Source organism: Leopardus geoffroyi, chromosome A3 (genome assembly GCF_018350155.1).
Source record: "Leopardus geoffroyi isolate Oge1 chromosome A3, O.geoffroyi_Oge1_pat1.0, whole genome shotgun sequence".
NCBI lineage: Eukaryota > Metazoa > Chordata > Mammalia > Carnivora > Felidae > Leopardus > Leopardus geoffroyi.
Window position 1 is genome coordinate 25,628,842 of NC_059336.1, and position 13,757 is coordinate 25,642,598.

Here is a 13,757-nt window from a genome sequence, read left to right on the forward strand (position 1 = left end):
GTATGTTTATCTTGTATTCTGTGACCTTGCTGAACTCAATAGTTCTAGGAGTTGTTTTGGCAGTTTCTTTGGGGTTTTCTACATAGGTAATCATGTTTTTATGTTTTTTTTTTCCTTCCTGATATTCCAAGCTTCCTTCTTTTATCTTTTCCTGTCTGTTTAGACAGCTTTTAGACACTCTGGCAGCAGATTCTCTGTTTTTCTTCATCTTAGAATGTCTTGATTTTTCCTTCATTCTGTTTTTTTTTTTTTTTTAATGTTTATTTTTGAGAGAGAGTGAGAGAGTGTGGGGGAGGGACAGAAAGAGAGAGGGGGACAGAGGATCCAAAGCGGGCTCTGTGCTAACAGTAGAGATGTGGGGCTCAAACTCATGAACCGTGAGATCGTGACCTGAGCTGAAGTTGCCACTTAACCGACTGAGCCACCCGGGCACCTCTCTCCTTCATTCTTTTTTTTTTTTTTATTTAAAAAAAAATTTTTTTTTTTTTTCAACGTTTATTTATTTTTGGGACAGAGAGAGACAGAGCATGAACGGGGGAGGGTCAGAGAGAGAGAGGGAGACACAGAATCGGAAACAGGCTCCAGGCTCTGAGCCATCATGAGCCATCAGCCCAGAGCCCGACGCGGGGCTCGAACTCACGGACCGTGAGATCGTGACCTGGCTTAAGTCGGATGCTTAACCAACTGCGCCACCCAGGCGCCCCTCTCCTTCATTCTTAAAAGATATTTGGGGGCGCCTGGGTGGCGCAGTCGGTTAAGCGTCCGACTTCAGCCAGGTCACGATCTCGCGGTCCGGGAGTTCGAGCCCCGCGTCGGGCTCTGGGCTGATGGCTCAGAGCCTGGAGCCTGTTTCCGATTCTGTGTCTCCCTCTCTCTCTGCCCCTCCCCCGTTCATGCTCTGTCTCTCTCTGTCCCAAAAATAAATAAACGTTGAAAAAAAAAATTAAAAAAAAAAAAAAAAAAGATATTTGTGCTTAGCAGCAGAAAGATTAAGGAAAAGTATGTCTGCTCTATCTTTCTGGAAGCAGTATCATATGTATGTTTTCAGAATCAGTTTGTCTGTAATCCTTCTTTTTTAATTTTTTAAAATGTTTATTTATTTATTTTGAGAGAGAGAGTGTGTGTGCATGCATGCATGTGAGTGGGGAAGACAGAGAGAGAGAGAGGGAGGGAGAGAATCCCAAGCAGGCTCTGCACGGTCAGCACAGAGCCTGATGTGGGGCTCAATCTTAAAAACCATGAGATCATGACTTGAGCTGAAATCAAGAGTCAGATGCTTAAGCAACTGAACCATCCAGGTGCCCCAAGATCTTATTTATTTATTTATTTATTTATTTTTTAAGTAATCTCTACACCCAACGTGGGGCTCACCCACAACCCTGAGATCAAAAAGTTGTATGCTCTACCAACAGAGCCAGCCAGGTGGCCTTTCAATCCTTTTTTAAAATCACATTTTCTTAGAAGTGTACTGTATTTCAGAAAGTTTGGGGTTCCTACAGGCATCTGTGGTCAACCTGGGGAACCTAACCGTCAGAGCACTAAACACATGGAATAAGGGGTAAGTTTGGGAGCTGACCTTTTATGAAGCTACATGCTGCAGCCATTGGAGAGGAAGGGAAGGAGAGAGATGGGCCCTTTCTGTGACTCCTAAGTCCTGGATTGAGAAGAGAGAGTCCTGTTTCATGCCTTAGGATATGGTAGCATCAAAGCCACCAGTTACCTGGTATCTGTGTTTGTTAGGACTCTTTAGTAGTGAGTAACAGAAATTTCTTTAAGCCATTCAGCCTAAGCCAAAAAGAAATCTTCTTTTGTATAAGACTTCAGGGGTGTCTTGTGGAGCCCAAGGGCAGGAATACTGTAGGTGTCTAGAAAGGACTGTACCCAGTCTGGGAAGCCCTTCCGGCTTTCTTGTCTACTTAGAGCAGCTTTTCCTGCTTCCTCATCTTTGTTGCAGAGTGAGTACAGCAGCTGTGTAGTTCCTATGTTTACATGTTACGGTTCTCGTTATTCATGGGTCACAGTTATGTCTCTCAGCCCCAGCTCAGATTTCCAGGACGGGTACTTGGTCAGCTCATCTTGGGCTAGGGGATCTTCTTGTGGTCTAGACCAGCAGTTGGCTGATTGGTGATGCTGAGCTAGTGTAATACCCCAAAAGGTTTTTGCCTCACTAAATACCTTGTGATTTAGGGTGTCAGCTGTGATTCTGGAGATAATGTACATGTCTATTAGCAGTCTACATTTTATCCAGTAAGAATTAGGTCTTGTTGTATTCCCAGCTCTCTTCACGGAGTCTGGCACAGAATAGCGTACTTATCTTTTGAATGAATGAATAAGTACTCAAAGTTTACTATTCTGTGTCCCTGACTTCATTAGCCTTGCAGCAAACCTGTCGTAACTAAATAAATCAAAACAAGATTCTTTCTTATGCATCCAGCATAAGCCATGACTCGGGGTTAGAGAATAAATGGATTTTTCAGGGCTAGCAGTTGGGAGTCTTTACTTTCTCTTAGAGGAGACTTTCTGTCCTCTAGTCCTGGCTGGTTTAAAACATCAGGTTGCTATCTCCAGAGTGGCAGAGAAGTTGATGATAACTCATGTATACTGAGCATTTACTGTCTGCCAGGAACTGTGCACTTTATGTCGTTGGTACATTGAGTCCTACCACGGTTTTGGAGGTAGTGCTAATTATTAGTCCTTTTATGAGATGAAGAAACAGAGACTCAGAGAAGTGGAATAACTTTCTGAAGGTCATACAGCTTGTGTGGCAGAGCCAGAATTTGACTCAGGGCTATTTTGTTCCAGAACCTCTAAACAACAGCCTTCCCCCTTTTTTAATTATGGGGAATTTAAAACATATATGGGTATAGAGAGAACAGTATAATGAATGCCCACATACCCATTAACCAACCTCAACAACTGTCAATACAGTGTTAATTAATCATGGCTAATCTTTTTTCATCTTTACTGTCCCCATTGGATTGTTATTTTCTTTTAAACCTTTTGCTTTTATTTATTTTTGTTTATTTACCTATTTGGACAGAGAAAGTGTGTGTGAGCAGGGGAGGGGCAGAGACAGAGGGAGAGAGAGAGAATTTAGCCACCCAGGTGCGCGGATTTTTTTTTTTAAGTTTATTTATTTATTTACTTAGCCCAACTGTGAGTTGGGGAAGGGCAGAGAGAGAGGGAGTGAGAGAATCCCCAAGCAGGCTCTGTGCTGTTGATGCAGAGCCTGACGTGGGGCTTGAACCCACGAACCATGAAATCACCACAATCAAGAGTCTGAGGTCTAACCAACTGAGCCACCCAGGTGCTCCCCTTTCCCCCAATTTGGATTGTTTTGAAGCAAGTACCTTATACTTATACATCATGTTATACATATACATTGTGTTTTGTCAGTAAATATTTCAGTATATATCTCTCTAAAAGAGAAGGACTCTAAGAAAAAAACTCAACATTAGGATTAGGCTATTATCCATATCTGAAATAATCGATAATTGTTTGTTAATATTGTCAAATATTTAGTCAGTGTTCCAATTTCCCTTTTTGTTTCATAAATGTTCTTTTATGGTTGGTTCAAATCATGGAATCATGCCGTCTTTTTAAAAATTTATTATAAAACAATCATAAGCTTGCAGAAAAGTTGCAATACAGTACCAAGAATTTTTTTTCCTTGACTCATTTGAGAGTTAGTTGCTGACCTGATGATGCCCTCACCTCCCCTCTAATACTGTAATATATATGTCTCTCTTATAAACAGGGACATTCTCCTACATAACTATAGTGCAACCACCAGATCAGGAAATTTACCTTGTTAGATTTCTGCGATCCAGTCCCCCCACCCTGTTTAAGTTTCTCCAGTTGTCACAGAACTGCCCTTTATAGGAAAAAGAGTTTGTTCGGTATCATATGTTGCATTAATTTCATGTCTGTCTGGTCTCCTTCAGTCTAGAAAAGTTCCTCAGTCTTTCTTTGACTTTCACAATCTTGACACTTGATGATTATAAGCCAGTTATTTATTTACTTAAGTTTTTAAATTTATTTTGAGAGAGAGAGCGAGAGTGTGTATGCTCACATGAGCAGAGGAGGGGCAGAGAGAGAGGGAGAGAGAGAGAATCCCAAGCAGGCTCTGTATTGTCAGCATGGAGCCCAATGTGGGGCCCAAACTCACGAACTGTGAGATGATGTCCTGAGCTGAAACCAAGAGTTTGACGCTCAACCCACTGAGGCACCCGGGTGCCCCTATGGGCCAGTTATTTTGTAGAATATTCCTTAATTTGAGTTTGTCTGAAGTTTCCCTGTGGTAAGATTGAGGTTATGTATTTTTAGGCCGGAAGGTTAGAGAAATGTGTTCTTATTTGTGTCCTGGGTGGTGTACGGTTTTGCTGGTCTCATTGCTGGTGATGTTAATTTTAAGCATCTCATTTTGAGCGTTTTGTTAAGGTTGTGTCTGCTGGGCTTGTTGACTGTAAAGGTGCTCGTTTTCCTTTTGTAACTAGTAAGTGTTTTGTAGGGAGATAGTGGGAAATCTTTTTAAATCTTACCTGACTGCCGTTTCCCTAAAGTAGTAATTAGTTTAAGAACTAAACTCCTTCCTCTGTCTTTGGTTACTGAAGAATATAGCATGACGTTGGAGCTTGATTTTCTAAGAACAGATTACCTTTTGGATTGTCTCTGGCCAATTGTTTTTTTTTTTTTTTTTTTAATTTTTTTTTTTTTCAACGTTTATTTATTTTTGGGACAGAGAGAGACAGAGCATGAACGAGGGAGGGGCAGAGAGAGAGGGAGACACAGAATCGGAAACAGGCTCCAGGCTCTGAGCCATCAGCCCAGAGCCTGATGCGGGGCTCGAACTCACGGACCGCGAGATCGTGACCTGGCTGAAGTCGGACGCTTAACCGACTGCGCCACCCAGGCGCCCCTGGCCAATTGTTTTAACCCCAGACAGGGCATCACCTCGCATGTATAATGTAAGACCCTTAAAATAATATACTTCTATCCTTTTTTTCCCCTTTTGTGCTATCGTTGTCATAGATTTTTACTTCTGTGTCCCAAAACATGTTGATATTTTTGCTTTGAATAATCAACTGTAGAGCCCCCGTCAGTGTTCACAGCCCATCAGTCAGGAGGCAGGGCAGTGGTTCAGGGCTGCACACTCCTCTGGCGCGGGTACGCTGTGAGAGGCCCACAGAGAAGGGCCCGCCATCAGTCCATCACCGTGTACAATACTCAGTTGCTTTAAAAAAAAACTTTTTTAAAAACAAGAAAAAACTCTTTCCTGCGTCCCCACTTATTTATTGCTTCTGTCGTTCTGCATTCCTTGTGTACATTCAGGTTTCTGTCTGGTATCATTATCTTTATGCTTGACAAACTTCTTTGAACATTTCTTGTAATGCAGATCTTTTTGTGATGAATCCTCTCAGCTGTCTTTTGTCTGAAAAAAATGTCTTTTCACTTTAAAAAATATTTTTTCATTAGGTATGAAATTTTAAGTTGATGTTTTTAAAAGTATCATTCTGTTGCTTTCTGACTTACTTGGTTCTGACAAGAGGTTTGCAATCATCCTTCTCTTTCTTCCTGTGTACATAAAATTCCTTTTTTCTCTGGCTGCTTTTTTTTTTTTTTTTTTTTTTTTTATTTTTTTATTTTTTTTTTTCAACGTTTATTTTTTGGGACAGAGAGAGACAGAGCATGAACGGGGGAGGGGCAGAGAGAGAGGGAGACACAGAATCGGAAACAGGCTCCAGGCTCTGAGCCATCAGCCCAGAGCCCGATGCGGGGCTCGAACTCCCGGACCGCGAGATCGTGACCTGGCTGAAGTCGGACGCTTAACCGACTGCGCCACCCAGGCGCCCCTCTCTGGCTGCTTTTTAAAGATATTTACTTTATCACTGTTTTTAGAAATTTGATGTGTCTTGGCATGGCTTTCTTTGTGTTTATCCCTTTGTGTTTTCTTTAGGATTTGTTGAGGCTTCTTAGTTTGTGAATTTATAATTTTCATCAAATTTGGAAAATTTTCATCTATTATCTTTCAGATATATATCTTTTTAAGTTTATTTATTTTGAGAGGGGAGGGGGAGCAGAGAGAGAGAGGGAGAAAGAGAATCCCAAGCAGGCTCTGTGCTGTCAGGGCAGAGCCCAACGTGGGGCTCGATCCCACAAACCATGAGATCGTGACCGGAGTCGAAATCAAGAGTCGAATGCCTAACCAGCTGAGCCACCCAGGTGCTCCTTCACATATTTTTTCTGTACTCCTCCTGCTTCCTGCCACCCACCCCCCACTGCTTCTCCTCTCCTTCCATGACTCCAGTTACATATATGGCCAACCACTTATAAAAAGGTTTTTCTGTAGGTCATTGAGGTGGTTCATTTTTTTCTGCTTTTTATACCTTTGTGCTTTGTTTTGGATAGTTTCTTTGGCTCTGTCTTCAGGTTCACTATTTTTTCCTTGGGCAGTGTGTAATCTGCTATTACCTATTGAATTTTTAATTTTAGATATTATATTTTTGGTCTGTATAAGGTCCATTTAGTTCTTTTCAAATACCTTCTATTTGTCTCCTGTATTCTTGTTTTCCTTTGAAACTTAATTTCCTTTGAATGTAATCATAAAAACTGGTTTATTATTTTTGTGATAATTCCATCATTGCTATCATTTCTTGGTCTGTTTCTTTTGATAAACTTTTCTCCTATTATAGGTAACATTTTTTGCTTCTGGGCATATCCACTGATTTTTGATGGGACATTTAACATCGTGATACTAATTTTTAAGGTCTGGATTTTGTGTTGGGCTTTGTTCTGATAGGTGATTATGTTACCTGCAGTTCAGTTTGATCCTGTCAAGGCTCGATTTCAGGTTTTGTTAGGAAAGCTTTTTTATCCCAGGAATAGTTTAGCCTCATTGCTAAGAGGTGGCTTTCTGGAATTAGTACTGCATGTCCCAAGGAATCAATGAGGACTGTCATTAATTGTGATTGTGGTAAGTTGTGATTCCCAGCCCTGCATGAGCTCTGGAAACACATCTGCTGACAGTTCCCCAGTTACTTTTTTTGCCTGACTTTGTGGAGTTTCACTGTGATAAACATTCAGCAAAGACTCAAGGGATCCCTGTGCATGTTTCTATAGCTCTTTTTCTGCTTAGCTCCCTCGTCTTTAGGACTTGCTCCACAATTCCTATCTATTGGAGGCTCCCTGAACTCTGATGTCTTTTTCCTAAATCCAGAGAGAACCACTATGGTGTGCATCAAGATCTTCCTGCCTGCTTGGCATGCCCTGGTCTGACACATGCCTTCTGGCAAAACACAAGGGTGATTGGAGGGCTCATCTCATTTGTTTTCCTTTTCTTGGCTTCACAGTCTTGCACAGTCTGTTGTTCAGTATCTGAAAATAGCGATTTCATATATTTTGTCCAGTTTCTGTTTAAGGCCAGGAATAAATTTGATTCTTGACATTTCATCATGGCTGGAAGAGAAAAACTTGTATGTATTCTAGAAGTTAGTACCATCATACTGGTTTTATTATTGTCCTGACCCTGTCTTCTGTATGTTGTGATGGAGACTCTGGCTTCATGTCTGCCTGTTCATTAACGGCAAGTAACCTAGGCCAAACAACCCCAGAACATTCCTGAGTGGTTACTATGAGACTGGATAAAGTGAAAGTCAGTTTGTTAAGTGTATCACCCATGTGTTCTTGCTTTTAGGACTATTGGAAGTCCATTCCTAAGGAAGGTAATTCTGCAATGAAAGACTGATTGAGTCATTTATTAACAGATAGTTAGCAAAATTTATGGAGTCTCTCTAGTGTGCCATGTGCTGTCCTTGTTGCTGAGCAGCAGTAAACATGTAATCTTTTTTTTTTTAAAGTAATCTCTACATTCAACATGGGGTTCGAACTCAGAACCCCGAGATCAAGAGTTGCATATTCCACTAACTGAGCCAGCCAGGTGCCCCTTTGTAGTCTTAAGTGATTCTTTGATTAAGGAATGCTCTTTGAGTAAAACCCTTAGGGTTCTGAGACAGAGAAGGTATAATTTCTGCCGTTTGAGAACTGATAACTGAGACAGATTCAGAAACTCTCTTCTCTTCTTTTTGCAGCACAGTAAACGCTCTGCCACTGACCTGTGTGGCCGGAATGATGGAAACCTTAAAGTGATCTTCCCTAATGTAGAGATGGAGGATGTTTCTAACTCTGGGGTCAGGGTTAGAGCTCAGCCTGGGGACTATGTGCTGGTGAAGGTAAGGTGTCCTTTTGGGCTTTTGGCCTGCATTGTGAGATGGATGCTGGGTTGGATAATTTGGGGGAGTGAAATTTCTTCCAGGAGAAATTTTTTTTTTTTGTGAGAGAGTGCAAGTGAGCAAGGGGCAGAAAGAGAGAAAGAGAATCCCAGGAGGGAGAGAGAGGGGGAGAGAGAGAGAGAGAGAAAGAAGCAGGGCTCACCCGAAGCGGGGCTGGAACTCACGAACTGTGTGATCGTGACCTGAACCAAAGTCAGATGCCTAACTGAGCCATGCAGGCACTCCCAGGAGAAATTCTTTAGTAAAATAAAAATCTCTTCTCAGTCTGAACATCGAAAGGGCACCTTGAGTTGAATAAAAAAAAAAAAAAAATTTTTTTTAGTGTTTTTTTATTTATTTTTGAGACAGAGCATGAGCAGGGGAGGGGCAGAGAGAGAGGGAGACACAGAATCTGAAGCAGGCTCCAGGCTCTGAGCAGGCTGTTGGCACAGAGCCGGATGTGGAGCTCGAACCCATGAACCATGGAGCTGAAGTCGGATGCTCAACTGACTGAGCCACCCAGGCGCCCTTGGAATGAATTCGTTACTACACCTTTCTTCTTTTCAAGCCCTTCCCATCCCAGTAAATGGCACACTCAGTTGCTCAAGCCAAAAATACAGGACATGTCCTAGATACTCAACTTTCCTGTACATCTGTTTCAGCTCACTTCTGGAATATATCTTAGACCTACCCATTTCTTTCCATCTCCAAGCCACCATCATTTCTTGGCTGGGAGATTTCAGTAGGCTTCTTATGATTTTTTGCTTCTGTATTTTAAAGATGAATTATTTTATTGAAGCATGTCATAAATGTAGAAAATTGCCCATATTATATACTTGATGAATTATCACAAAGTGACCCTATCCATGTAACTACCACCCAGATCAAGAAATAGAATATTTTCAGAACTTCACTCATGTTCCTACTAGTTACTTCTCTTCCCTACATTCTAATTTCCGATACCATTGTTCAGCTTTGCCTATTTTTTTTTAATTTTTAAAAAATATTTATTTATTTTTGGGAGACAGTACAAGCAGGGGCGGGGCAGAGGGAGAAGGAGACACAGAATCTGAAGCAGGCTCCAGGCTCTGTCTGAGCTCCGAGCTGTCAGCACAGAGGCTGATGCAAGGCTTGAACCGATGAAGCGTGGGATCATGACCTGGGCCAAAGTTGGACGTTTAACCAACTGAGCTGTCCAGACGCCCCTGCCTATTTTTAATTGTTATAAAATTGAATCATACAGCATGTAGTTTTGGTGCTTGTCTTCTTTTCCTCAGTCTTATGTTGTGCAGTACATTTGTGATTATATATATCCATGTTGTATGAATGTACCCACAATTTGCTTATGCATTGTACTGTTGATGGTCATTTTGGTTGTTTCCATTTTAGAGCTGTTAGGAATCGAATTGCTGAGAATATTTCTGTACATGTGTTTTTGTGCACATATGTATTCATTTCTGTTGGGTATATGGCTTAGAATTGCTGGGTCATAGGGTGTATGATAGAACTAGCCAAAAGTAATTGTACCCTATTGCACTCCCACCAGCAGTGCATGAGAATTCCTAAGGCTTTAGATTCCCCACTTCCATTCTTTTTTTTTTTTTTTTTTTTAATTTTTTTTAATGTTTATTTTATTTTTAAGAGAGAGACAGAGACAGAGTACGAGACAGAGTGCACGAGCAGGGGAGGGGCAGAGAGCCCCTCTGGGCACACTCAGTTGCTCAAGCCAAAAATACAAGCCCACTGTGGGGCTCGAACTCACAAACCTTGAGACCATGACCTGAGCCAAACTCGGATGGTCAACCAACTGAGCCACCCAGGCTCCCCTCCCCACTTGCATTCTTGCCCTCCTCTAGTCTGTCTGCACTACGGTAGTCATGGTCGCTGGGGTCTTTCTAAATCAGATCACTCATTCCTCTGCTTAAGCCCTCTAGTGGCTTCTCATCAGAGCCAGCATGAAATACACCATGTCTAAGGCTTTATATGATCTGTCCCACCCACCTTTCTAACCTCATGTCCCCTCCACTCTTCTTACTCCTCTCTTCTCCAGCCTTGGTGTCCTCTTTTTTGCCCTTCAGACTAAGTTCTAGTGAGAGGCTTTGCACATGTTGTGTTATTTGGGAGACTCTTGATTTTTACATGACTGCCATCTTTTTAACTTTCAGTTTCTCTCTGAACTGTCACCTCCTTGAGAGGCCTTCTCCTTAGGGAAGCTAAAGCAGGTTCCCTCTGCTTGCTCTTGTCATTATTTATTACATTAGCCCATTTTATCATCATAACACTTTTCAGTGTCTGTTGTCATCTTTGTTTACATATTTGTTTTCAGTCTTCTCTTGAAATCTCCTTTGGGGCCACATGCATTCAGCTCCCAGGGAGGAAAACAGCTTTTCTCACCAAATTTGGGCCATAAATATCTTAAGGAAGAATTTGCCTGGTAAGCCTGGATCAAAGCTTTTCCCTGGGGTTAGTTAGGAGGACAGGATCTGTGATGGGCAGCCCACACCAGAAACTCATGGTTGCTGCTGGAGAAGAGCCATCTATCTCCCAAGAGAAAAGGGAGAAGTAGCAGTTTGGACCTGAACTAATTTAGACTTCTTCAATGATACATATTACCATTGCATTAGATGTTAGATATCTCTTCCTTCCAGGATTGGGGGCACATGGGAACCATGCAGTCTCTGTTGGCCTGATACCACCTCCATTAGATCTCTATTGGCGTCCTCTCCTCTGGAGGCTCCACATTAAGTCTCTCAAGTGCAGTCCTGCTTACTTTGTCTTCTCCTGACTGATTATCTTTCAGATTACGTCCACCAGCTCTCAGACACTTAAAGGACATGTTCTCTGCCGGACCACCCTGAAGGATTCCTCAGCATATTGCTGACCTGAGTGGATGGCCTTAGAGTTGACATGGGCTGTCCTTCCTGACAGGAAGGGAGATAGGACTGGTCACTAAAGAAAGAGGTAATGACGCTCTGGAGACAAGCTGCAAGTGGTGAAGCAACTTCATGTCAAATGGAAAATGTGTCTCTTTGCTGTTATGTGAACAGCTCTTATAGTCATTAAATTTACCGCAAGTAAAGTGGTTCCTTTGTCTCTCTTCTTTTACTTCACTTTTGTCTTGGTTAGTGTTTCTGGGATTTTCCCTACAGTCTGTTCTGTGTTAGGTGTTTCCCAACCCAGTTCTTGCTGTGGATACTGCTAACCTCTCTGATTTTGTACCCTGGGCCCTAGGAGTTAGAGACTGAAGGGGGGGAAGATGGAGGGAACTCTTCAGGAAAAACTGCTCTAGATCTTTCTAATATTTCGGTTTAATGAATTGACTCAGCTGCCTGTGTCCTTACTTTATTCTCATATTTTACCTGAGGATTTCCCTCATGGACCTTTTTTTTCTGCCTGTCAGTTCATTCTTTGCCCTTAGGTCTGGCATCACTTGGGTTGTTTTTGTTTTCTGATTTTTTATAGTATGGTTTTATTTTATTATTTTATTATTTATTTCTTTTTGTTTTTATGTTATTTTATGTTTTTGTTTTAATTCCGTTTAGTTAACTGTTATATATAACTAATATGTTAGTTTCAGGTGTACAATATAATGAATCAACACTTACATACATTGTTCTGTGTTCATCACAAGTGTACTCCTTAATCTCCATCACCTTTTTAATCCATCCCCCTACTGCTTCCCCTCTGGTAGCCATCAGTTCTCTATAATTAAGAGTCCTTTTTTTTTTTTTTTTGATATGTCTCTCTCTTATTTTATTCCCTTTACTTGTTTTGTTCCTTAAATTCTGCCTATGAATGAAATCATACAGTGTTTGTCTTTCTTTGACTGACTTATTTCACTGAGCGTAATACTTTCTAGCTCCATCCATCTCGTTGCAAATGGCAAGATTTTATTCTTTTTTATGGCTGAACAATATTCCATTGTATGTGTATGCGTGTATATATATACACACATACACATACCACATCTTCTTTATCCACTTATCAATCAATGGATGCTTGGGCTGCTTCTGTATCTTGGCTATTGTAAATAATGCTGCCATAAACATAGGGGTGTATATACCCCTTTGAATTACTGTTCTTGTATTCTTTGGGTAAATACCTAGTAGTATAATTTATAATTGCTGGATCATAAGGTAGTTATGCTTTTTAAAAGTTTTTATTTATTTATTTTGAGAGAGAAAGCACGAGCAGGGGAGGGGAAGAAAGAGAGGAGAGAGCAAGAATCCCAAGCAGGCTCCACACTGCCAGCATGTAGCCTGATGCAGGGCTCAGACTCCTGAACCATGAGATCATGACCCGATCTGAAGTTGGACGCTTAACCAACTGAGCCACCATGCTCAGGTAGTTATATTTTTAACCCTTTTTTTAAAAGTTTATTTATTTTGAGAGAGAGCACAAGTGGAAGAGAGGCAGAGAGAGAGGGAGAGAGAATCCTCAACAGGCTCTGTGCTGTGAACATGGAGCCCGATGTGGGGCTTGATCTCACGAACTGTGAGATCATGACCTGAGCCGAAATCAAGAGTCAGATGATTAACCAACTAAGCCCTGTTTTTAACTTTCTGAGGAACCTCCATACTCTTGTCCACAGTGGCTGCACCAGTTTGTATTCCCACCAACAGTACATGAGTGTTCCTTTTTTTCCACATCTTCACCAACACCTGTTTCTTGATTTTAGCCATTCTGACAGTCGTGAGGTGACATTTGATTATAGTTTTGATTTGCATTTCTCTGATGATAAGTGCTGATGAACATCTTGTGTCCATTGGTCATCTGTATGTCTTCTTTGGAAAAATGTCTATTCATGTCTTCTACCCATTTAAAAAAAATTTTTTTTTTCAACGTTTATTTTTTTTGGGACAGAGAGAGACAGAGCATGAACGGGGGAGGGGCAGAGAGAGAGGGAGACGCAGAATCGGAAACAGGCTCCAGGCTCTGAGCCATCAGCCCAGAGCCCGACGCAGGGCTCGAACTCACGGACCGCGAGATCGTGACCTGGCTGAAGTCGGACGCTTAACCGACTGCGCCACCCAGGCGCCCCTGTACCATTTTTTAATTGGATTATTTGTTTTTTTGAGTGTTGAGTTTTATAAATTATTTATGTATTATGGATACTAACCCTTTATGTGTATGTCATTTGCAAATACCTTCTTTGATTCTCTAGATTGCCTTTTAGTTTTGTTGATTGTTTTCTTTGCTATGCAGAGGCTTTTTATTTTGATGTAGCCCCAATAGTTTATTTTTGATTTTGTTTCCCTTGCTTCAGGAGATATATCTAGAAAGAAGTTGCTACAGATGATGTCAAAGAAGACTGCCTGTGTTCTCTTTTAGGATTTTTATGGTTTCGAACCTCACATTTAGGTCTTTTCATCCATTAAAAAAGCACAGCACAGAGCCTGACGTGGGGTTCAAATACACGAACCATGAGATCATGACTTGAGCCAAAGTCAGATGCTTAACCAACTGAGCCACCAAGGCGCCCCATCATCC

The 13,757-nt window shown here is 41.4% G+C and overlaps 1 protein-coding gene and 1 non-coding gene across 3 annotated transcripts in view; one reads left to right on the forward strand and one right to left on the reverse strand.

The window, feature by feature from the left end:
- The window catches only part of CDK5RAP1 (CDK5 regulatory subunit associated protein 1), an 83,790-nt gene that overhangs the window by 26,045 nt on the left and 43,988 nt on the right, over positions 1-13,757 (forward strand). The window contains exons 13-14 of one of the 2 annotated variants that reach the window (XR_006703238.1): positions 8,088-8,228; positions 11,068-11,228. Coding sequence is in view for 1 of the 2 variants with exons in the window: in XM_045444878.1 (XP_045300834.1) it covers positions 8,088-8,228; positions 11,068-11,148 (222 nt within the window). In the remaining variant the exon portion in view is untranslated. Of the gene's footprint in view, positions 1-8,087; positions 8,229-11,067; positions 11,347-13,757 lie in introns of those variants that run through there. The other variant, XM_045444878.1, reaches the window with a different exon arrangement.
- LOC123581778 lies at positions 5,083-5,219 on the reverse strand. The gene has a single exon (XR_006704008.1). It is a non-coding gene; the product is annotated as a small nucleolar RNA SNORA42/SNORA80 family (small nucleolar RNA).